This window comes from Trichogramma pretiosum, unplaced genomic scaffold, assembly GCF_000599845.2.
Source record: "Trichogramma pretiosum strain Unisexual culture from Peru unplaced genomic scaffold, Tpre_2.0 scaffold19, whole genome shotgun sequence".
Lineage (NCBI taxonomy): Eukaryota > Metazoa > Arthropoda > Insecta > Hymenoptera > Trichogrammatidae > Trichogramma > Trichogramma pretiosum.
In genome coordinates, this window is record NW_019641707.1 from 2182816 (window position 1) to 2208151 (window position 25336).

At 42.8% G+C, this 25336-nt stretch overlaps 1 protein-coding gene across 3 annotated transcripts; it reads left to right on the forward strand.

Moving 5' to 3' along the window:
* Nucleotides 1-675: 675 nt before the first annotated feature.
* On the forward strand, nucleotides 676-25260 carry LOC106650939 (low-density lipoprotein receptor-related protein 4-like). Of its 3 annotated transcripts, none has more exons than XM_014369223.2 (25): nucleotides 676-1311; nucleotides 5536-5763; nucleotides 5854-6129; nucleotides 6381-6658; nucleotides 6895-7075; nucleotides 7181-7310; nucleotides 11651-11760; nucleotides 11906-12068; nucleotides 12191-12341; nucleotides 12476-12707; nucleotides 12771-12937; nucleotides 13022-13174; nucleotides 13254-13407; nucleotides 13479-13688; nucleotides 13762-14493; nucleotides 14567-14728; nucleotides 14807-15028; nucleotides 15099-15382; nucleotides 15457-15762; nucleotides 15834-16331; nucleotides 16401-16720; nucleotides 16797-17262; nucleotides 19941-20199; nucleotides 20262-20677; nucleotides 23587-25260. In XM_014369223.2, the coding sequence occupies exons 1-25, from the start codon at nucleotides 1224-1226 to the stop codon at nucleotides 23785-23787; spliced, it is 6387 nt and encodes a 2128-aa protein (XP_014224709.1). In that variant the 5' UTR covers nucleotides 676-1223; the 3' UTR covers nucleotides 23788-25260. The 3 variants fall into 3 exon arrangements, with proteins under 3 accessions (XP_014224709.1, XP_014224711.1, XP_014224710.1); XM_014369225.2 differs by having other exon boundaries at nucleotides 676-1302; XM_014369224.2 differs by having other exon boundaries at nucleotides 21917-23679.
* Nucleotides 25261-25336: the final 76 nt, after the last annotated feature.

A 25336-nucleotide genomic window follows, 5' to 3' on the forward strand; every position in this document is an offset into this window, starting at 1 on the left:
AATTAATGCAAGCTTACACCACTAGATGGCAAGTACTTATATCTGTAAATCTGCAAGTAGCAAAATAAAATTGATAAATATAAGTTTCGTCGCGATGGCAAAGTATCAATACTTATATGCGTGGTATTGTTTTCATAAGTTAGTTTCGTAATAAGCCGAAACACTGAAAGAACTGAATTCTTTAATTTTCGCGAAAAAAATGTCCTCCATTTTTACATTCCTTTTAACGTAAATACATTTAACAATAATCGGGAGCTCTGCATTGAAACATTACATATCGATACGCACTGCTTTCGCATTTCGGCCATCAATTTGCCCGTTAATTCACCACTGAATAAAAAAAAACAAGCACATTGAATCAGAAAAATGTAAGCTAAGTCGAGTTTTCTAAGCTCATTCGCGACAATACCGAACGCAAAGTTTAAAAACAAAACCTCATTGGTGCACCGAGTATTCACATACACGATATATATGCACGCGTACAAGTACTGAACGGTAAGTTTTGCAGTCAAAGTCAGCTATATGTACAAGCAGACGCGCGCGTGTGCGGGGGATGCTTCGGAGTCTCGTATGTACGGCGCTTGCGCGCCCCGTCCAGGCTGCAGCAGCTACTATACGCGGGGGTTGCGCCAGAACACCAGCAGCAACCCTTAGCAGGTCAGTCGATGCCGGAAAGTCGCGGGAGTCTGGGGGTTGCGCGTTGCGAGTGTCGTTGCCAGCTATACAGACAGAAAGAGAGATAGACAGAGATAGAGGGAGGCAGAGAAAGAGAGAGAGAGAGAAAGAAAAGAGACGTGCAGCCACCGAGCATCGGTTATTCTTTTTTGTTTTTTTTTACAAGTTCTGCGTCAGAGGCAGTTTTAGAGAATACGGGAGGAAGTGTACGTCGATGCAGAGTCTGTCTGCTCTCTGAGTGCAACGAGAAAAAAATTCCAAATACGAGAGTAGCGACAAAAAATGCGAGCTCGAGGGAAGCTGAGGGTGATCGAGCGCCCGCGCCACAGCGTCGCGGGCTAACAGTCGTGTGAAGACACGTTATAAAGCGTACATAACGTCGCGATGACCAGTTCGTGAGGAGCCCGATGAATAGCTTCTTCTTCTTTTTTTTTTAATTATAAAAAAAATAATTTCCTCGCACGTGTCGTCGACGCAGTGAACATCATCGTCCAAACGCTGCATCAACTCGCACTCCCACGCACGAGATTCGGATACTTTGCTGGTGAATGAAAATGAGGTCAAAAGCAGACGTCGTCGTAGTCTCGAGCGGCCTCGTGCTGCTCTGCTGCTTTGCCTTTGCTCTCAGTACGTCAGGTAATTATTACTTATTCGATAATTTTTTTTTTCGAAATAATGGGGGAACGATACACGCGAGGGTTCACGCGCGCGCGTATACAACCACGAGCGTAACTCGATCGCAGACGGTAATTCATAATGCTTGATTGAAACGTGTGCCTGCTATAATATACTAGTAATGGGAGAGCCGAATTTTAGCGTGTACGTAACGAGCACATCAGTCGCGCGACGTACGACAGTAATTTGGACGAGGAAGAGAAGTCTTCGAGACGTGCTTCGTGCGCTAGCTCGGCACCCAGAGGGTCGTAATGTAACGTAGTTTATTAATTCATGCCTCACATATACGGCACGCGAAACTTAGCTTAATGCGTCGAGGCGATTATGATCGCGCGCCGCCGGGACACGATGATCGTCAAAATTGATTCAACGCGAGAGAATGTCGCGCAGCTTTTATCTTATCTTTTTGGGAATAATATATGCAATCCGATATTTCGTAATCATCCTCGTTGAATCTGTCAGTATATTTTTCGTTCATATATTGCTTTTAATAAAATGATTCATTCGTTATTCATTCGCTGAGTTCGGGCAGTTGATAATGACAGGTGCGAGCGCGCAGGGGGACGATAAATTTGAGTGTCGCGCGACGAGCGCGTCCGTGAGAGAAAAATTGACTGCACGCGCGGCGCTTCTCTGCTGTTACATACGCGCGACGAAAGAAACAAATTATATGTAAAATCGACCGATAAATAATGGTTTGTATCTAACGCGCTGCGCTAGCCACGCGGATGATATTTTGTATCGTATATTGAGTCGCGATACGCCACACGCGCTGATACGGATCGCGCGCCGCGTGCAGATGTCATACACGGCTGCGAGAGGCAATTACAAACCGTGTTCGGCTCGTGCAGTCCGGTCATGCACAGTTGATAGGCGGCACAACGTGTGCAACGGCCGTTGTGACGAGTTACAACTAGAGAAGTCCTTACAGCCATCGTGCACTACCCCTCATAGATGTATTATGGTCATTTGTATTAGCGAAAATCCATCGAATTCGATTAAGCTTGAAAAATAAATGCATTTATCGCTCGAGAGAGCGGCCAACGAACGGCTGCACGCACACGTGTGTTATACCTATAATAGGCAAGAGTAGCAGCAGGCATCATTTGTCGCATGTCGAGCAGTAACGCTGCATGAAATCGCGGTGCACTACTGCTCGCGCCTGCACGCGTGTTTACGTTGACGGATTGGTTAAAATTCAGTTGGACTCGGCTTTACACCGCGTGGTAGAAATTAGATTTGAAATGTCGAGGATCAAGGATTTATGATCGTTCTGCGCGCCGCGATACACACAATGAAACTTTTGATGTATTATACATGTATACCGGAGGGGATGCGAGAAAGGGGGGGGGGGTAAAAAAAGTAAACATATTATATCTATGAAGTAAGATTGCGACTGAATGAACAGGATCCTTACGCGATCAAAGAAGTTTATGCAGCGGAGCTCGAGCCTTGTATACACACTATATCGTAGCGCGCGTGTGTCTCTACCCTCGCGCGCGTCTATTTTTCTGCTCTCGCAGCCGCCTACCCCAGTCTTTGTACGCGTGGGTGTGTTTGTGTGTATGTGTGTGTGTGTGTGCAGTGTGTATGTATATGAAGCACACGCAAGAGAACCCTCAAAGGCTTTTCTACATATAGCTACTGGCGCTGCCTCGTTGTATATGTGTATACTCGACGATGCTGCCTTACCGCGTGGGTGTCGAAGCACGCTCTCCCTTTTCTTTGCAAGCTCTTTCATAGCCATCTCGCCCTCTCTCTCTCTCCATTTTCTTCACTATATACTATTACTATTAATACTACTTCTACTATAACCGTTTGTGACAAACAGTCGTCGTAGTTCTCTCGCGCATACGCGTTGAGCTTTGCTCTCTCTCTCTCCCTCTTCGTCTTTTCCTCGCTCTCGCTCCTGCAACCCAGTTTTGGCTTTTACACTTGCCCCGATGCTGCTGCATCAGCAGTAGCACATAAGTATGTATATACGAGCAGCCACACGAAAACGCGCAAACTTTTTATTGAATTATGTATCGCGCGCATTTCTGTTTTCTTCGAATGTCGAGGCCGCAATCGCGCAACTTGTTTTTCCAAATGCTACGTAGATATCATTTAACGCGGGGATGTGCTTTTCGCGTTGAATGGAAACACGGCCTACTCCTGGTGAAGTCGCAGTTTGCACTTTATAAGTTATAATAGATGCTACTCTCGGTTATCTTGCGCAGTTTGAGAATTAACGAGAAAATTGAGCTATCACGATAGAATCCAATCAAGGTGTAGCGCGCCGATAAATACTTATTCATTATGTTTTATTAAAAGTGTAATTGACCTCGCACTCGAATGATCAGACTCTCGCAACCTCTAACGACGTCCGGGGCCCGCCGCGTCTGTGATCCGAGTCATAAAAAAAAATAATTTTACGCAAAAAAGCCCTTATGAATGAGCCGCTATAGATATAGAGGCGGCAATTAAGATTTCGCAAGCATGCCCGCGTCGTAAAATAGAAAATTCCAGCGTGCTTGAGCTCGAGCTCCTTCGACCTTCCACGCGTCTCGATATAGTGCATATATAGGTATAATGCTATAACAATCTGCTGCTCGTGTAACTGCTTCTCACCCACGCCTTCGCTCCTCGCGCGCGCTCATTTGTCGAGTCCTCGAGTCGTGCAACGTCGCAACGGCTTTTTATATTATTATATCTATATACGTGAATTTTATAAATCTCGCGTCGCGTTGAGGTACCTGCGAACCCGTTATCATTAGGACGACGCGCATATAATCATAATTATCTCTCGTGCGGCGTTTCAAGAATCTCGTCGAGTCACGCACGCTCGCACGCACAGGATCGCGCGCATCAGAGGGCAATGTGTGCCAGTAGTCAGCCAGGCAGAGTCGCCGCGACAAACGTATATCGATCGCGAGGTGGCGTGGGTGAACGGGCGAGAGCATTCGTGTACAGCTGTATGTGTGTGCGACGGCGAGCTTCTTTTGACCCGTGCGGGCACTGCATAATATCATTGCCGCCGCCACCGCAGCCGCCGCACCAGCAGTGCTGCTGCACTGTTGAATGAATGTCTCGAGGCCGCGAGTGCCTAGAGAGCCACCACCCACCCCCCACATCCTAGCTCGTGGCATGAATGTGCACACGACAGCGAGGGAGAGAGCAGCAGATATGCACGCGCGCGGGGGCTTTATAAATGACGATAGTCAGCGATTCATTCATCTCTTGACTTTAACGAATGCGATATATAAATATACTCTATCGTATATATTTATGCGTCTCGCTTCGTCTCGGGGATTCGCGCTTACCTATATCAACGTTCAGTGAAATATATAGAATTTAATGCGTTGATTAATTAGCAACGCGTTTTTCACGCATACTATCGTGTCGAAGAATGATCAATTACCATCGGGTCAAGTTTTACTCTCGTGTATGAAAGTAGTACATTTTATATCCTGCATATTATAGACGCCTGCGCTTGGCAAATAACGTTGAAACAGATCTCTTTGATAGAGAATTTTCAAAGTTCTCTGCTGCCGCTACTTCAAATCCGATCTGTGTCAAAGGATGTAACTTTTTCGTTTTACCACAGAGTAAAATAGAGGAACATTTTTATATACCAAAATAATTGTAATAAAAAAAACATTGGTCGCAGAAAAATCCCGGAAAAGCCAACGGACGGAAATAAAAATAAAAGAGAGAGCTGATTCTCGTTGACCCAGTGGAAATTGTCGCAGTGCTGAATTCATTGCGAATATTATCCAAGACCGATGAATAATGAAATCGATATACGTATATAAACGTAAAATGCTACACGCTTTGTAGCTGTGTGGCATATATTGTTAAATTTTAAATCGCTTGACAGGCAGTGAAGGAGGGACGTCGGAGGTGGTATTTTCACCTGCTTGGCAGGATACAAACTCGTGCAATATTTAGTTTCGGGCCTCGCGCCCGTTCACCGTCGCATTAAAATTCCATTATGAGTCTTTATGGAATATACCGCGCGTGCACGTTGACAAAAGCTCATTGTTAGAGCGAAACTGATATGAGCGACACGCGCGCGAGCGCAGAAATTCCTCAGTTTCGCTAATACCGAAATTTTCGAGTCGACGAGTCGTGAATGCTTCGAAAAAAGGTCTCATTATTATGCTCTTTATTAATCATTAACGAATGACGGAATTTGTGACGCAGATGCCAATGCACAAACTACGGAGTCGTCGTCGAGCCAGCAGACACCGTCGAATCGAGGCGCGGCGAGACAAATGTACGGCAGCGGCAGTCTCCGTCAAACGGGTAGTCTTCCCATCCTAACGGGACTATACACGACGGATCAGCCTCCCGAACACGAGGACGGGCAGCAGGAAGAGGAAGACGAATACGAGTCGAGAAATAGCCTCGTAAGGAATCGAGAACGTCACGGTAAGTCCATATAATGTGAAAATGCATGCGGGTATAAGGTTTATCGCGTACTTACCGGGGGGATTTTCCCGCCAATTTTTCGTGCATCAGGCCGGGGAGAGCAGCAGCAGCAGCAGCAGCAGCAGCAGCACACGGGGGCGACGGGAGCACGTCAGAAGCCACCAGCCGCGATGCCGGCTGACTTTTACGACTCCTCGCCGATGCCGGATCACACGAGTCAGCTCGATGACAAACGAGACGACGACAGCAGCAACGGCGGCGACGAAGCTTCGCCGAGCTTCCGTAACGGGGCGTCCGTCAACGGCAGACGTGCCAATTCGGCCAACGCTCGAGGCGAATTTCATCCTCCTGGTTACTCGGACACGGGTGAGTAATTTAATCGTATTCGCGCGCTCGTGCTAATACTACCGTTTCCGTTACAACTCTGCATTCGTAATGTAGAATTTCAAACTCCGACAGTTATAACCTCAAATTCACAGACACTGTAGTGCTATCGATGTTCATTTCGAGAAAACTAATTTTACACTCGACACTCACAAAGGAACACAAGTAGAAACTATTGCTTTTCACGAATTTTAACGTCGAGCATACACTCGCGTCACTCGTTTTATCCACAGACGTTCCGGAGTCGTCCGTCGATCGAACTCGGCCATTATGGAATTCGGCGACGCGCAACGGTCACACTGCCGCAGGCGCCAATTCCGGCCCCGAGGGTCGCTCCGGACTTCCCGGAGGATTCTTCGAGGACGAGGCGAACGCCGACAAACAAAAGCAAGAACAACAGCACGACATCAAGAGTACCTCGGCGCCCTGCGGGCCCATCTGCACCAACGATCAATTTCTCTGCGCCAGCACTTGCACCTGCATCGACATCGACAGCCGTTGCGACGACATCGTAAGTTTTCGAATTTTCTAATGTCATCAATTTGTTCGTTTCGCAAAATGTAGAGTTCGTCGCTGTTGTTTTTTACGGTTAAGTTCTTTAAAGTTCTATTAATATATGAAAAACATAGTTTAATAAAAATTTATAATAATGAACGTAAATATGTGACTGACGTGGAGGTTATTTTTTTAATTACTTTCGGAAATCGGAAATTTGAAGTGTTGCATTACTTTTTCCTGTTTTTCTAGTTGGACTGCGAAAATGACGACGACGAAATCAATTGCGAAGGCACAGAAATGCACCCGTTCAACGAGACTTGCCAAGGCAAGAGGTCCTTGCGCTGCCCTACGACCGGCAAGTGCATCGCCAAGGAGTGGTTCTGTGACGGCGAGAACGACTGCGGTGATTTTTCCGACGAATCGCACTGTGGTAAGCGCGACGAAATTTATGCTGAAAATTTGATGCACAATCTATTCTTAGAAATATATTGACGAATCATTATTCCCTTTTCTCTTTTTGTTTCCAATTGTTCAGGACCTCAGAAAAATTGTACGACAGGCCAGTTCGAGTGTCGGAATGGCCTGTGCTTGCCGCAGAATTGGGTCTGCGACGGCGAGAACGACTGCAAAGATTTCTCGGACGAGGAGAGCTGCTCGAAAACAAAGTGAGTGCTCTCGAGTGATATTCAATATTATCCTCTCTCTCTCTCACTTTCTTTCGACCTTCCTCGCTTCCTGTGCAATGCTTTTTTCGCGCAAAGAGAAAAAAAATCCGAGCGTACAGTTCGACAGCAAAACCTATATTGAATTAGGCGCTGCGTAGCGAGCGTGTATATCTGCGCGTTCGACCTGTCGATTCTTTCGTCGGGCTTTTGAATATAATTTACATATCGCCACTTTTCGTTTATTGCGCAACGTGTCGGGCCAATTTTGTCGGATGAAGTGTATTCGTTCGATCCATTTGTTACGCAAACACGATGCGACCATTAGAAGGATCCAGGCGCGCGCACTCGCTCGACGGCCGCTCTTTTTATTTTAATTAACTATCCTTCGAAAACTTGATGACTCTCTTGGATGGAAATTTTGCTCGACCGAAATTAACGCCCTGAGTTGCTGATGCTGCAAAAAGAAATAGCTCCTTTTTTCATTCGAATAAATATTCCCATTTTGGTGCGCGTATTGTTTCGATTCTGCCTATGCCAATTTGTATTCGTATTTCTATGCGTATTCGAAACAGAGAAAAAAGTAGGGAAAAAAGAAGTGCGTATGTGTGTATGTAGGCTATCGTTTGTTTTTTTTTTTTCACGTAAACGCAGAAGTGCGTCGCGAGAACAATGCGTGCTTCATCCCCTCGCGTGCGTCTCTCATTCAACCTCGCGTAAGTCAACCCTTGCACTTTACGCGCGCGCGGCCGTGTGTGCCGGTGACACATGGCCGATTCTTTGAAGAAACACAAAACAAAACACAAAAACTGTCTCGATGGCACAATCAAGAGAACAACCTACTCTGTTTTCTTTTCTCGGGCGTGAATCTATAAAATAAAAAACTCGACGCGCGTCTAATATATATTTATATCGAATGCGCGCGGACTCGATATTTTCCGTATAATTATTTTTCTGTAAAAAAATTCAGCAGCACACGCGTAATCGAGAGGCGAATTATTAATACAGGTTGTGCGGCATTTCGTAGAGTGTAATTATAAAACTTGGATTTTATGAGCGCGTGGAGTGCGTTACACTCGACCAGAGCATAATATATATCGCGCGCGCGCGCTTGCATTTGACTTTCAAAGATCAACCTCGTGGAAAAATTTATTATTCGAAATTAAAAAATTTGAAGAAAGAAAAAAAATTCATCGCGATAGTTGAACAATTTCATTATGCTTTCCAATAAACTAATTGAAAATTGCGTTTAAAGTAGTAGTAGCAGTGGTAGTAGACAGTAGCAGTAGCAGCAACAGAAGTGTGCAACTTTTTGCCCGCAACGTACTTTTAATCTTTTTTTATAGAGCGTTTGAAACTCGAGGATTCTTTGATCTTTGAGCGCGCTTTAGCTGGAGAGAGAGCTTACGCGCTGCTGCTGCTGTGCGTGCGCTAAGGGAGAGAGGAAAGTAAAAAATCACAAGCAGCACTGCTGTTGTTGCTGTACAGCTACCTCGCTCAAGTGCTAATTTCAATTTTACGAATTAAATCATTCCACGACTCGCTGACTACAAGGAGCAAGAGCAAAAAAGAAAAAAAATCATGTATCATCGTCGAATCACGAGGTGCGCGTCGGTGTAATCGATGTAAAAATCTCTCGAGTGTAGGGCTACGAGAGCTCGCGTATTAACGTTCGTAATGTACGTGTGTGTCACTTCAACGAGACTCGAGTCGCGGTATATATAATTTAGTCGTATAGTCAAAGTAAAATCTCGAGGAAATTTGCGGTCGTAAAAGTTTGTCGTGCTTATTATATCGCGTTTGTGTACGCGAGACGTGCAGCTGCACATCCTTCGTTCACCCTCCCAAAATCCCAAAGCGAGACTACATAAGTTAACTTGTATATCGTCTTAGTACTCTTTGACAGTTATAAGGTTCGTGCGAATAGATTCTTATGCAACTTTGATAAATCAAATAAGTTAGATTCGTGAAACGTCGGCCGAAATACAATAAATGGTAATTCATGCTAATATACAACAACGCCATAGCCGCCTGTCTGAAAACGTTGCCGCCTCGATGGATCGCTGCGCTATATATATATATATATATATATGCGCACCTCAGCAGTCCGAGCTTTTTATAATAAAATATATATAGACTCGGCGGCGTTGGAGGCAGTGCGAGCGTCCAGCGGCAGCATTACTACGTTTATACATATATAACGTATTACGCGCACATATATATACACTACATCGCATGTAGAGTGCAGAGATAGCTGCTGCTGCTGCTCTCGTCGTCGCGCGCGCGCTGCGGCGCTTAGCTTGATACGCGAGAGAGCGAGAAAGATAGATCCAGGGCGCGGAGGTGGGTTGCCTGGGCAACGGGCGCTCGCTCGGTCGCGCGCGCGGCCTGTGCTATGTGATATCGACCACCACCTGCAGCAACAGCAGTGGCAGCGACTTCAGCAGCAGCAGCAGCAGCAGCCCCCCGCTCGCGCGAGCTTTATTCACCCGCTTTGCGCACTGCTACCGTCGTACACTTTTTGCGCTCTCTTTCTCTCTCTCTCTCTCTCTTATTCGCTTTTTCTTCTTTATAAGTATATACGTTAGCTCTTGGCTCGAACGTATTCGCCGACTGATGTTTTGCTTTGCTCGACGCTCGTGCTTTCTCTTCGTCGTCTCTCTCGATCGCGATTGACCTTTCATTAAGCGCAGCAGAGACAAACGTCGTGCTTTTTCGTCGTACGCGGCGACAATTCGAGATCAATGGCGCGTGCAAAAAAGGCCCATTAATTATTTTATCCGAAGACATTTGCAGTCGATCGCACTATAAACTCGAAGCAACTCCCACTGCACATCGAATTACACTCGTAATGTAAATACAGTCGCACGATTTGCCGATACCCGCGCGAGAGTTGGCCTTTAAATTTCCCTCGAGTGTGCTCCAGCTGCAGATAGAGCTGTCCGTCACAGATAGTCGTGCAGAATGCCCTATGCATCGGCGCATGTATAAACTCGCGAGTTGCGCCAATCGAAAGCAAAAAAAGATAGAAGGGAAAAAAAGCTCGCACGAAGCGCATCAGGTGCGTGGGATTAGGCCGTGTGTGCGCGGGAAAAAGCTGCACGTATTTGGCCCAGAAAGTAGAGTAGCGTGCCTGCTTCGGCTCCCAAATGCTTATTGACCAGAAACGCAGATGGTTCGGTTTGCTGCATAGTCTGTGCACGAGGCTTGCACTCGCATACGTATATATTATATGCGCGCGTGCAAATACGCGTGGACTCGGTCAAGAACGCGTATAGCTCGATAAACACGTGCAAAATGTGCAGAGAGGCATGCCTGCGTTATCATATGTGCAGCGAACTTCTCTGTGTATCGGCATCTTTTTTCAATTGCTCTTGATTCGTGTGGCATTTCTATTTCTGAATTCGGAGACTATCGAGAACTCCATTGAAAAATTTTCAATTTTTGAACTGAACTAGAATTTTTATAATCCACTTTACATTTGTGATTTATGAAAAATCAACCTTTAATATTTCATAAACTATTCAATGCCTCCAAGTGTAGTCATCAAAGCATATATTTTACGAACAAAAATTTCACTGCGCGCACACACAAAATCCTCTTTGACCTGACGTATATTATATACGAAGTTTTCCTCGCACAAAGCACGATTTCCTGGCATGTACAATACAAAACACAACGGGGAGCTCGGCGACGACGTAATGCTTTTTCGAAAAGACAATATATGGTAAACGAAGCAAAAAAGAAAATATCGGACGTCTTTGCGCGCGCCGGGCATTATGTCTGCAGAAGTGCGCGTAATCCCCTTACTCGTGACTGTATACAAAGATATATATAGGTATAGCATATAGAGAAGACGACGTAACGTTGCAACAACGAGAAAATGGGCAAAATTGGGTTAGCATTAAGTACTGCCGCTGTTACAGCTACTGCAGTGGGTTGTACGTTACGGGGGTATAGGGTAGATAATGTATTATATATATACCTGTGTACATCTGGTAAAGGCCGGAAGTCGAGAGAGAGGCGGAGAAAGAGAGAAGCTCACCCATGGGAGTCACACTTACGTACGCTATGTAGTACGCATAATGAAGTCGCGCAAGCTCCGAGAGCTTAGCACTTATAGATGTGCCTGCGTTTGATCTCACGACGCTAAACGTTGGTCGTTTTTTTTTCTCGGACTTTTCAAACGTGCCTTTCTTTAGGGAACGAAAAAAAAATCAATAATTCTATCAGGACCGTCGAAATCCTCTTGGTTTTATTTCGTGTGTATATATTTAGAAACACTATGTATCGGAATTGTCGCGAGCTTGCGAGGGAATAAAATGAAATTATTTTTGCAACAGGATATGCTTCGACAACGATTTCGTCTGTCTGGATGGAACTTGTATATTGGATAGCTTGCGCTGCGACGGACACAAAGACTGCGTCGACGGTACCGACGAAATCAAATGCGGTACGTATATACCTATAGACTATATGGAAAGGCAAATATATACTGCTACTAGAATATAAAAGAAAGCCTTTTTCATCTGCGCGTCGAGTCGAGATCGACGTTAAAGCCCCGCACTCATCGCATGTACCATTTATTATATTTACAGAAGTGGCAGAAGTGCAGTGCAAGGAAAATCAATTTCAATGCGCTTACCCGAGGTGCATTTCCTTGCTGTATCGGTGCGACGGCGACGACGACTGCGGCGACGGCAGCGACGAGGAAAATTGCCCCACGATCGCCAACACCAGCTGCAATACCAATGAGTTTCGGTAAAAGCGATTTTTCTTCCTCAAACGCTTGTGACTTTTATTTTTTTTTCTCTTTGCCTATACGGCCGAAAGAGACTAAACTAATGCGCAACGAATTACTCTTGCTCCTCACGCGCGCTCAGCTGTACGAGTGGCAGTTGCATCAGCAAAAATTGGCTCTGCGATAAAGAGATCGATTGCAAGGACGGCGAGGACGAGCAGAATTGCGAGTACCCAACGGCCAATAATTGTACCAAAGAGGAATTCTCGTGCTCCAACGGCGTCTGCATACCGGTGAGTGAACGCACAGAGGGATCGACGACGTGTTTCGCGCACGACGCAATTCGACGTATCCACTAATGTGTACTACAAGCGGGGTGTGCGAGGATAGCTTTGAAATTTTGTGACGTAATTCGATTGTGTTGCAGCGCTCGTGGTCCTGCGACGGAGTACCCGACTGCTCCAACGGCGAGGACGAGCACGGCTGCGAGCTCAAGTGCGAGCTCACGCAGTACATGTGCAAGCCCATACAGCTCGTCAACGAGACCAAGCCCGTCGTGCATCCGGCCCACTGGTTGGCTCACGCGCACGACAACCAGATCAATTGCATCAGTATAAAGCACGTGTGCGACGGCGTCGTGGATTGTCCGGAAAAAGATGGTAAATATTTCTAGCCAAAATTTCGAGCAGCCCCGAATTCGAGAGATTTTCAATTTTTCGCAGATGAAGAAAATTGCCCGAAAAAGGTAGCCTGCACCAAAGATGACAAATGCTCGCATCAGTGCATTCTGACGGTCGATAATAAAAAAGCCTGCGCTTGCGATCCCGGTTACGTGCTGGGAAAAGACAATGTCACTTGCGAGGACATAGACGAGTGTAAATTCGAAAAAGTACGAGCGGACTTTAATTTCACAAGCCTTTTAACAAAATTTCATTATTACGATATAATGGCCGAGCCTTTTGTTCGTTCGCAGGACCCTGTGTGTAGCCAGAAATGTACAAATACTAAAGGATCTTTTGTGTGCGAGTGCTCAAAGGGCTACGTTCTGCGGCCCGACGGTCGATCGTGCAAAGCTTTGGGAGCAAATCCATCCTTACTCTTAGCCAATAGAGTCGATATACGTCAGGTACACAAAAAGACGTCAATTTCACTGTTTGCGAAAATGTCGAACACGAGCTTTATACCCCATTGTCGCGTTGTTATAGGTCAGTATAAGTGGTCCGAAGTATACGTCCGTCCTTAAGGGATTACACAATGCCATTGCCTTGGATTATCATTATAAGCGTAATTTAATTTATTGGTCCGATGTTTCTATGGATGTCATACGAAAATTGTATGTCAACGGAACCGAAGGAGAAGGTGCGTATCGCTCGCTCGTTCGATATTTTTGAAGCTTTCACCGTTTATATAAAACCTCAATCGTTTTCCAGATTTTGTCCGATGGGGCTTGGAAAGCCCTGGAGGCTTAGCCATCGATTGGATACACGATCTGCTGTTCTGGACCGACTCCGGTACCAGACGTGTGGAGGTGATGACCCTCGATACGAAGATCCGTCACGTACTCGTCTCTCGCGATCTCGATAAACCTCGAGCTATAGCCGTTCATCCTCATTTCGGCTACGTATTTTGGACTGATTGGGGTGAGTATTTTGTTCAACGAGCGCAATTGAAGCGTAATGGTTCAATCATTGAAATCCGATTCTTTCATTTTAGGCCCTAATCCGAAAATAGAACGTTCCAGCATGGATGGTTCCGATCGCAAGAATCTGCTGTCTCAAAACATTCACTGGCCGAACGGATTAACCATTGATTACACGACGGATCGGATCTATTGGGTCGACGCGAAACATCGAGTTATCGAGTCCGCAACGATATACGGCCTGGACCGTAAAAAAGTCGTTACTCGCGGGCTGCATCATCCGTTCGCTATCACAGTGTTTGAGGATGCCGTTTACTGGACGGACTGGCATTTCAAAAGTATATTTTTGGCTAACAAAAATAACGGACGAGGTTACAAAACGATTCACTCGGGTCTCCACTTTCCGATGGATCTGCACAGCTATCATCCCCAACGGCAGCCTGAGTATCCAAATCACTGTGGCGAAAATAATGGCAAGTGTTCGCACATGTGCCTGCCCAAGCCAATGGGTTATAACTGCGTCTGTCCAGTGGGTTTGAAGATTCAAAGCGACGGCAAAACCTGCGCAGCCAGCCCAGATAACTTGTTGATATTCGCTAGAAAGAGGGATCTCCGTTTAATTAGTTTAGATCAATCGGTTAAGGCTTTCGATGTCGTGGTGCCCGTCGATAATATCGAAAGTGCGGTTGCGCTAACGTGGAATTCCGATGACGACTCTATTTATTGGACGGACGTTGAATCCGATACCATTTCAAAAGCTGGTCTCGATGGGAGCAATCAAAAGATCATCATTCACCATAATTTAGGTAATCACTGAGTTCGATTTTTATTAGTTATGGAAATTTATTTTCATTTCATCGTTTTGTTTTCAATTTACAGAATCACCAGCCGGACTTGCTTTGGATTGGATCACTAAAAAGCTATATTGGACGGATGCAGGGACAAATCGAATAGAATGCTCGAATCTCGACGGAACTATGAGAACTTTACTAATTTATGAAGGGCTTGATAAACCAAGAGATATCGTCGTAGATCCAATTAGTTAATGATTATCCATTACTTTTTCCGATTTTCCTAGAAATATAAACAAAATTTCATACTTTTAATTTCTTTATGTAGATGGATTGATGTATTGGAGTGATTGGGGCAAAAATCCGAAAATCGAAGTGGCAGCTATGGATGGATCAAACAGACGGAGTTTCATTACTACCAATTTGACTTGGCCCAATGGTTTAGCCATCGATTTCGAAAAGAAACGTTTATACTGGGCCGATGGAGGAACTAGTAAAATCGAATATTCCGACTTGGACGGCAAGCACAGAACCACCATAATATCAGAGCGTAAGTTTTTCATCTATCCATGCGCATGCTTGACCAAGTCACGAAACTAATCGATATTCATCCTCCACAGCTAATACCAAACATCCTTTCGGTCTCGTAATACATCGGAATAAAATTTATTGGACTGATTGGGATACCAAAAGCATTCACCGAGCCGACAAGGACACGGGTAACAACGTCACGGCCGTCCGTTCCGATATAACGGGTTTAATGGATGTTCGCGTTTTTCATCGTAATCGACAAATCGTGAATAATCCATGCGGTCGCAACAACGGCGATTGCTCGCATCTTTGCCTCTTGAATCCAACGCAAAAACGTTACAAATGCGCCTGTCCTACCGGTCTGATTCTTAATGTGAGTATTAAAAGTATAAAAAGGTAAATGAACTTATGAGAGATAAGTGAGGTGAAATTAATGATTTCTTTCAGCCGGATGGAAAAACTTGCCCTGACATGCCGTCGAAATTTCTTCTGATGTCTCACAGAATCGACGTACGAGTTTTGTCACTGGATACCAATTACACAGCTGATACTGTTTTACCTATGGAAGTAATGAAGAACGTAAGTGGAGCAGATGTCGATTTAGAAACTGGTTTCGTCTATTGGACAGACCCTGGCCAACCTTTTGCAAAAGTCATAAAGAAAGTTAATTTCAAAGGTAAATCGGAAGAGACGATAATCGATAGTTGCATCGATACGGTTGACAGCCTGGTTGTTGATTCGGTTGGTCGCAAGGTATGTTGACTTATTTGAAACATATTTAAATTCCTGACAAAAAGTAAGCTTACATGAAAATCTTCTATTAGATATACTGGACTGATGTAGGCTTGAACAGTATCGAAGTAGCCGAACTCGACGGCAGAAATCGTAAGGTCATCGTATGGTCAGGTTTGGATAATCCTCGAGCCATAGCACTACATTATCCAGCTGGACTTGTATTTTGGACAGACTGGGGTCACAATGCTCGAATCGAACGAGCCGACATGGACGGCGAGCATCGATCAGCAGTCGTCACCGAAGACTTGACTTGGCCGAACGGCCTGTCCGTCGACCTTTTCGCTGACCGACTTTACTGGAACGATGCTAAACGCAATATCATTGAAAGCGCCGATCTAATGGGTCAAAATCGCAAGGTGATTTTGGACGGCGTAAAGCATCCCTACGGTTTATCGGTGGTCGGCGACTTTTTGTATTGGAGCGATTGGCAAGAAAAAGCTCTATTGAGAGCCAAAAAAAGCGACGGTAAAAATAAAAAGGTCGTCATAGCGAATTTAGAAGGAATCATGGATTTGCGGCTTATAGATGTAAGTATCGAAAATCTGTACTGACATAATTTCACAGGCCCTCACATAATTATTATTTTAATGCTGTAGAAAAAACAAGTGCGACCAGAAAATGCTTGTGGAATAAATAACGGAGGATGTTCTCATTTGTGTCTGAGAAATCCCAACGGTTTCAATTGTGCCTGTCCCACGGGAATAATACTAAATAGCGATAACAAGACTTGCAACGCCACGCCAACGAATTTCTTACTGCTTGCGACGAAAAAAGCCTTGGTGAGAATGTCTCTTGACACTCCTGAGATGTGGGAGGTGCCACTGCCGGTTAAACACGTATACAATGCATTCTCGGTAGATTTTCATTGGGAGAAGAAGCTTATTTTTTACACTGACGTAGATGTCAAAGTGATAAGGTATTTATTTACATCTTATGATGCTTTAAATTACAAAATGAGTCTTGATTACTAATAATTATATCTTCATCCATAGGCGAATTAACATGAGTGACTTTAGCGACGTTAAAGTCGTGACGTGGGGCTCACCCGCTTCGAGTCCGTTTCGGCTGGCCGTGGACTGGATCGCAGACAATATTTACTGGACTGATATGAAGCATCGCATGATCGAAGTTGCCCGGCTGGACGGCAGCAGTCGAAAGAAGCTCATAGACAATCTCAAGGAACCTCGTTCCCTAGCGTTATTCCCGAAGGAGGGTTATCTCTTCTGGGCCGAGTGGGGCGATCATCCGAGGATAGAACGTGCCAATCTTGACGGCAGCAATCGCCGGAGTATTATTTCAACAGATTTGAGCCTACCCAATGGGCTTTCGATCGATTACGAAGCTAGAAAACTGTACTGGGCAGACGCTCTGAAAGACAGAATAGAAGTATCGGACTTGAGTGGCAGGTACAGAATCGCCCTCGTTCCCGAAGCAGTTAATGCTTTTGGCTTGTCACAGGTGGGTTTGAAATGATTGAAATTTAAACTAATTAATAAATTAAATTTTTTTTTAATTTGTTTATTTGCATAACGTAACAAACCTTCAATATTGAATAACATGCACTTAACAATAATTCAAACATGTTTATCGACATCACGAGATTTATTCCAAAACCGTTAAGCAAATACGCCATAAATCTCGGTTTGTTAGCCGCTCAATGATGTTTTTACAACAAAGAATTGGCAATTGGTGTCGCGTCAGCTCCAATAAATATTCCAAGGCCCACCGCCGAAAAAATCCTCTTGATAATATCTCACAAAGATGCATAGCACAGATTTCACTGGGCCATTCGGGGAGAAACCAATAATCAATCTCTCCGAGCTTCAAGAAATCCGTACTCGTGAATAGTTTTGCCGCTTCTTCGGCTCGCAACCGTATCAGGTCGTAGAACGACAGACTCGATTTTACCATTGCTTTTTTAGCTATGCTCACGAGCTTATTGCCATCATACCAACATTTTTCAATATCCTCTAACTTCTTGAACAATCTGAGCTTAGAGATAAATTTCATAATCGTCAGAGCATCGCTTTTATCCAATTCATATCCTCGATTCTCAAGACGTTCGACGACAACCGCAGAGTGCGAGACGCCAATCTCAATTTAAAATAATCCGTATAATAACGTGGTTCAAATATCTCGGCAAAATGATTCGCAGTCGGAAAAGTGAAACTTGTCAGATCTGCACCACGATCCAACAAAAACTCGACAACATCCGGCAAAAGATTTGCCACAGCCCATTGAAGAAGTGTCCGACTAAATTTGTCCCTTGCGTCGATCTGCACTGTCTGCTGCATCTCATCGTTGATCTTGAAGAATTTTTTTACCAGGTCATCTTCGTCGTCTCTCTTGCAAATTATGTGCAAAGGAGTAGATCCCTCTGCATTGGCGAGATTCGGATTTGCGCCGTTTCTCAGTAATAATTCGGCCAGGCACTTACGTCTGTAATCGTGCAAAGCTAAATGTAGCGGTGCATTACCCAATTTGTCCTGGGCATCGACATGCAATGGCCGATTTTTGTCATTGCTGAATTTGAATAACGTATTCACCAAGTCATCATGATTATGAAAGTTACACATAATTTGCAGAGGTGTTGATCCTTCTGCATTGGCTAGATTAGGATTAGCGCCTCGTTTCAGCAGCAATTTGGCCACCCTCGTAGTGCCGTAGTGTCCGTATTCCAATGCAGAATGCAATGGTGTATTACCCAAATCGTTCTGCGTGTCAACCTCCACTTTCTGTTGGAGATCATCGTTGATCTTGAAAAATAGCTCAGCCAATTTAATGTCGTCGCCTTTCGAACAAATTAGGTGTAAAGGAGTAGATCCAACCTCGTTAGTCGAATTAGGATCACGCCATTCTTTAAAAGCAATTCGGCAACTTCTTTTTTGTCATTTTTCAAAGCCAAGTGCAACGGCGAATTAGCTGATTTCTGCGCGAGGCAATTGGGATCTTGGCCAAGCCCAAGGAATTTCTGGACGATGTAGACAAGGCCACACATGCAGGCCACATGAAAATGCGTAAGACCGAGCTCGTTGGTGTAATTCACGTCGAAACTATCGTATATTTTGAACAGATTACGGACTACGGAATCTCTGGCAGGAGGGTGGCATTTAATCGCATTATGCACTGCTGTGGCGCGAAACAACAGTGGCTTGCCATCTTTATCAAAGTCAGGCTTGTCTTCATAGCCGGTGAGAACGACGAACCGAATGAATGGTTTTCCTGGATTATTATCACATCTACTCATGAAATCGATCGAATCTGAAAGAAGAGAATCGATATCTTCTGGCCGAAAAGTTTCCAGGAGAGTCGGCCCTTCCAATGCCTAATTACGGGCTGAAGTTGAACAAGTAATTTATATCGCTCTACTTTGATTTTCCATTTATCGTTTTCACGCATACTCTTCAAATTGACTACAAGATCTTGGTTAAGATAAAACACTTCTTCGATATCGTAGCCATCGTCTTCGTTGTTTTCGAGATGCAAACCTACCTCGAATAAATCGTCCAGTTCTTCGGCGCACAAGTACCGATACATCTTTCTGTCCAGTAACACACTTTTACAGTCGCTTATAAAAAATATTATATTTAACTTTTTCCGCAAAAAATCAGCAGCTCAGTCGATCTGATATTCTTTTGTTAATGCTGCGGCGTCGAAATGCGTACTGAAAATTGACGCATGTTGACTACGATCTGATATCCGCCTCGAGCTCGTAGTGATCGCCGCTAGCGATCGTAGACTCATGAACAAGTCGAACCAACACCCCAGCGAGAAAGAGGCAGAGATACACAATAAAAGTTTTATTCGATTGATCCACAGTAAATTTTTTCGCGACATTTTGGACATGCACATAGATTTCATATAGATCCCAGCGTAAAATGTACATAGACTTCATATAGATTTCATCAACAATTGACGTGAATTTCATACGTGGTTTAGTTAGATATTTTAGAGAAAAAATGAAATTTTTTACATAAAATTTTATCAAAAATTCCCTTATTTTTGTATAAATTCCATGTATATTTAACGTACATTTCGGGTTAATTTCTTACATTTAATATTTCTAGTGAATTTACACTTCAAACACTAAATCTGATTTGACAAATATTAATTTAATATATATGAAACAATTTCAGTATGGCAATCACTTGTTCTGGGGTGACTGGTTCAAAGAAATGATCGAGCGGGCCGATAAACGAACCGGCAAAGATCGTAACCAGATTCGAACGGCACTAGACGGCACCACGGAGATTCGAGCTGTTTCCGCAAGCAGACAAACGGGTTGGACGCCTTGTGCCATGGAAAACGGAGGCTGCACACATTTGTGCTTTTACACGAGAAAAAATTACACTTGCGGATGCCCGGATCAACCGGATTCCAACATATGCTCAATTGGTTCGTTGATGATTTTTCACACAACGTGCGTGTAATGCATCACGAGTAATGTTTCTGAATAGTTCCCAGAAAACGCATGCCTCTACGTAAACCCGGCACGGAAAACGACCCGAACTACGACGAAATCGAAGAAGAAGACATTCCGCCGCAGCAAACGGGCAGCGGAGGTCGCAATCGCGACGGCAAGCTCAACGACTATCGTAACGGCGAATCGGGCATGAGCCTCAGGACGATGATAACAACGACGGTCATTTTGCTCATCATTACCGTTGGCATAATCATCGTCATTATTTATCTGCAGTGTCCGCGCAAGAACAAGCGAGAGAATTTCTCCTACGGTAATCGGCGCAATGTGCTGACCTTTTCGAATCCTAATTATAATGCGTCTGCTGGCACGGAACTGACCACTCCAACCAATCCACAAGCACAGGATAAAAAGGGTTTTATTTGGAAGAGGCTCAAGTACGATAAATCACAGGTACGGTAACATTCGTATTCTATGTCTTAATATTACTATTTCGAGTTTGTTTGCTTGGATATATTTTCTTCTTTTTTTTTTAAGCTCTTTTGGCTTGGTATCAAGCCATTTTGATTTGGATTAGCTTTTCTAACGTTGGAACTTAAATGATGCATTTGCTGCTTGTTATTAATACTTATTATGGTTTCTTTATTCACACCACTTTTGCACGAAATATGATAAATTTATATAAAGAAATAAAACAAGTATAATATTTAGCTTTTAATGACGAAAGAGAGCAATACAAATCAAAAAATCGAAACAGCTGCTCGTTTATAGTGAATTAGTTTTCGATGTATTGCCTAAGAATGGTCCAAAACTGTTGAAAAGTCAATGGAAAAAGCAATCAAGTATCATTGACAATAGAAACCATTGTTTTAGTTATCAATAGTCTAAATTTAATACGCCTATACAATATGCCAAAAATATTTACTGTAAATGAAATTTCGATGTGTTGAAAACATGATATGCTCGCTGAATTTAAAAAAAACAACAATTTGAAGCTTATGTAAAACGTATTAATTTTGTTTGACAGTTAAATACAAATTAGCAATATATGAGATAAATGTTGTTCGGAAAATGGCTCTTTCTTGATGTGTGTTTCGCATGCTGTTGTGTTGAAGTTTATTGCATTCGATTATTTGAAAATTGAAAATAAAAATGAAAAAATAATCAAGTGCAATACTTGTTCCAAACATTTACGTGCATATGGATGACAGAGATACTATTGTAAAAATTTGTATAATGTCTCGAATTGAAAATCCTCGTTTCTCGTTTATGGACTATGGATTCGTAAATCCGTATGCTCGTAAGAAAAAAATCGGTATGTGACTGTTGAAACTGCCGCCCACGTTCTCCGCATAAGAAATAATAATATATTATATAATACAGTAACTCTTTATCTATATCTCCTATCTCTTTTCTCTATATCTCTCTCTTTCTTTACAACACAATCTCTTGTTTCACTCAAAGACTAAAATAGTATTTTTTCTGTTTTCTTTGTTTTATTTCATCACAACCCCTCACGATTTCACCACCATCACTACAACAACCACCAATTACCACCACCAACCACCACCACCACCATCACCATCACCACACACACGACCTGTTTGCACGCACGACGCACCTCGCTGCGGATTGTAAACGTGGACGTGCTGCGGGGGCCCGACAACTACTCCCCGGGGAACGATCATGCAGAAATCGAGCAGAAACATTAGCAGCACCACGAGATCGAGCAGCGTGAACAGCGAGCGCGACGTCCAAGAGAGCAGCGGTAGCGGCGGGGGCGGCGGCGGTGTAGGGGCTGGCTCGTTGTCCGCCAACGTCGCCGACTGCCCGATCAAGCTGCAGCACCTGCCGCTCCACTTCATACAAATGAACGAGACCGAGACCACATAGTGCCTGCTGGCCTCGGCCGGCAAGAACCAGGCCGCAGGCCAGAGCGACAAGGGCGAAAAGATCGTCGACGTCGACTGACACAGACTCAGGAAGCGGCTCGACGAGCGTGGCGATGTCGACGCCATCGTCGCCGAGACTGTCTTTACCGAGATCGATTTGACGACGCGATGATGAAGTAGCTTGAAAGTTTAATAAATCAGAGGAAGAGCCATTTTGTTAAACGGGTTGCGAACGACAAATTGAGCGATCGAAGGGCACAACTTAATATACTCAAGACGATAATTTTTTACACGCGATAATCAAGCGATGCTCCGACTTGGCACGCGATTAACTACTATCGATGTGCGTATGTGTGTGTGTTTTAAAAGAAATTTAGACGATAAGAGCCGTTAAAAATAATTCTTACGCGCAATATAATAACGATATGCACCTCATGTACAAATTTAAATCTAAGAGCAGTCGCTCGCGCGCTCCAACGCCGCGGCTCTATAGTCAAATAAAATACACAGCTAAGCAACTGAATAATTGTTGCACAATAGCGTTAACAATCGTTCGTGTCTTTTCGTTTCGTCTGTTTCGCAATGATGAATAGACTTCGACGTGTTTTGTTGACTCGTTTCGCGCCTCGAGCTAATTAGTTCGAGATTTAGACTCGAGCGCGTGCATCGTTTAATAACTTTTGAAATGAAAACTTTTAATCTTTTGAATACACTTCTTCGTGGTTTGATTTAAATTGACTGTTTACGTAAATGTTTAGAATTATAAACGAGAGACGTACTTTAAGAGAATCACATAAGACTGATAATAAACTCGCCCAGTTGTGTCCTTTGATCGCCGCGTTAAATCGATAAGTCGCGACGTTGACGTTTATAATTACGTAGTCAAATATTGGATCACCTGAAGCAGGGTTGATATAAGCCCCGTAACAAAGTACATCGTTAAGCCGGCAACGTTTGCAATATTGTAATTATATTCTAATGTATATTGTTAATCATAATGTATATCGATAATCGATATTGTATGTACATTAAAAGATTAGCGTGTACGATGTAAATGTAGGCACTACCACTGCGTTTGTGAATGTTATTAAATTATAAAATATGTAATGTTTAAAAAACAAGCTAGTTATATTGCATTAATATTATAAATAATATAGATATTAGCGGTTATAGAATTGTATTTAACTATTATCATATGTAATGTGCGCCAAGTAATTATCCAGCACAATAATAAGTCTACCGATTCGCACATCCCATAGATTTTAATTTGTTTATAAAGCACAAAAAAGTATTTGCTTCACCACGTAAAATATTAAAAATAAATTTTTTGTAATTACGTATTATACATGCGAGCACACTTATGAATGGCATAAAATCTACTATAATGTGTTAATAACGTTACGTTAAATGAATAAGAGAATGCCTATTTCTACATATGGTGATTATTCTGTGTGCTGTACCTTCATATAGGAAAGAGTTTACGAAGACAACGGACCAGCTCTGAGCCCAGAGGTGGTGTCGCTCATACCGCCTTGTAACGCCACGCCGAGCAGCAGCAGAGCCCCGTCGGTCTCGCCGTTGGAGTCCTCGCCGCCGGCCATGACACGAGTCAGTCTGCAAAAGCTCGAGCCGACTATCGTTCCCACGCCAAAGCCCAGGCCCATTGTCTGATGAGACGTGGACGAGGACAAACATGATGAGGATGACGAAGAAATTATTATAGACTTTCGATAAAAAAAAAGTTAATAACATGACTTTCCGTACCTTATCCATCTACGTCTAATCTATGAAATAAGTATTTTAATTCGCGCAGGTGTTTGTTCTTTCGTCCATAACTCAGTACAGACAAGATAAAGTTTTTTTTAAAAGTGCGCCCTTGTAAATTTCAAGTGACAGTGCGCGAACCATCAGACGTTCTTGGAGTATATGAGTATACTATCGAGCGCAAATGGACATAGTGAAGACATGTTTTTGGAAGAAAGTTTAAATAATATTTATATGTATTGGGAAACTAAATATTGTATAAATTTATATAAATGAGTGTGATATATTTGTAAAATGTAAAACGAATTGACTCTTGGTTATTAGAAAACTTAAGTATGTTGTACTTTGTAGAAAAAGTCGTCAAATGTTTGTTCAAGGGTTTATTATGCCAGTTCGTGATAGATTCATTTTCAAGACAGTTGCGCATGAATGCTTAAAGCATATTTTTAATTGATTCGCATGCTTTCTTGTATTACATCGATTACAATATAAATTACTCAATGAATTTCATATAATATTCATCAAAAAGTCATTTATACGATAAAGATTTCCATTTTTTATCTTAGCTGGACTAGGAAATGATTATTTCTATACTCTTAAAATTATTCATGCGAAAAATAACTCAAGTTTTTGTATCGCGTATAGTCTAACTTCGACTGTATAAAACGTTGGATATATTTTTTATCGACTGTAATTATATTGATCTCCTAAAAAATATACTGTTCTAAAAACATTTTTGTGAAGTGAAATAATTATGATCGTTTATTTTATTATCTATAAACTGATGTGACATTAGAGTAAACAAAGTTGAGAATATTTTTTCACCATCTATGTTATTTTAAACATCTTGTTGGTAAACCATGTTTTAGAAAATGATAATTCTTCGATTCATGACTAAAAATATTCATTGCATCGAATATGTAGAAAAAGTTCATTCTCGAAAATTTCCAATTACAGTGTAACAAAGTAATGTTTCTAGTGAAAAAACGATCTCAACAAATAAAAGAATCTCAATCGAATTTTTTATTAACTAATTTATGTTACCCAAAATCTATTTAAATAATTGAAATTGTTATTCAAAACATAAAAACAGAACATACAAAATGAGTTACGTTACAATTAATAAAAAATTAAATTCTATTAAAGTTTTACATACTCTGCTTTTATAGTATTTATTTTCAGTGATACCCGGTAATTAAAAAATGTAATAGTGCAGATTTGAAAGAGATCTTGAACATCAACCGTAACTATAGTGCCAAATCTGAAAGAATACTAAAAATGCCGTATTACTATGCATGTGTAAATAAACGTAATTATTATACAATATAATGTACATACATGCTTTCAGTAAAGTAAATATTGTATGAAGTATACAAATGATAAGTTTTTTTTACATTATATCAATACAACATACTTAAAAATAATAAAATACTACATAAAAAAATTCAATAATGGC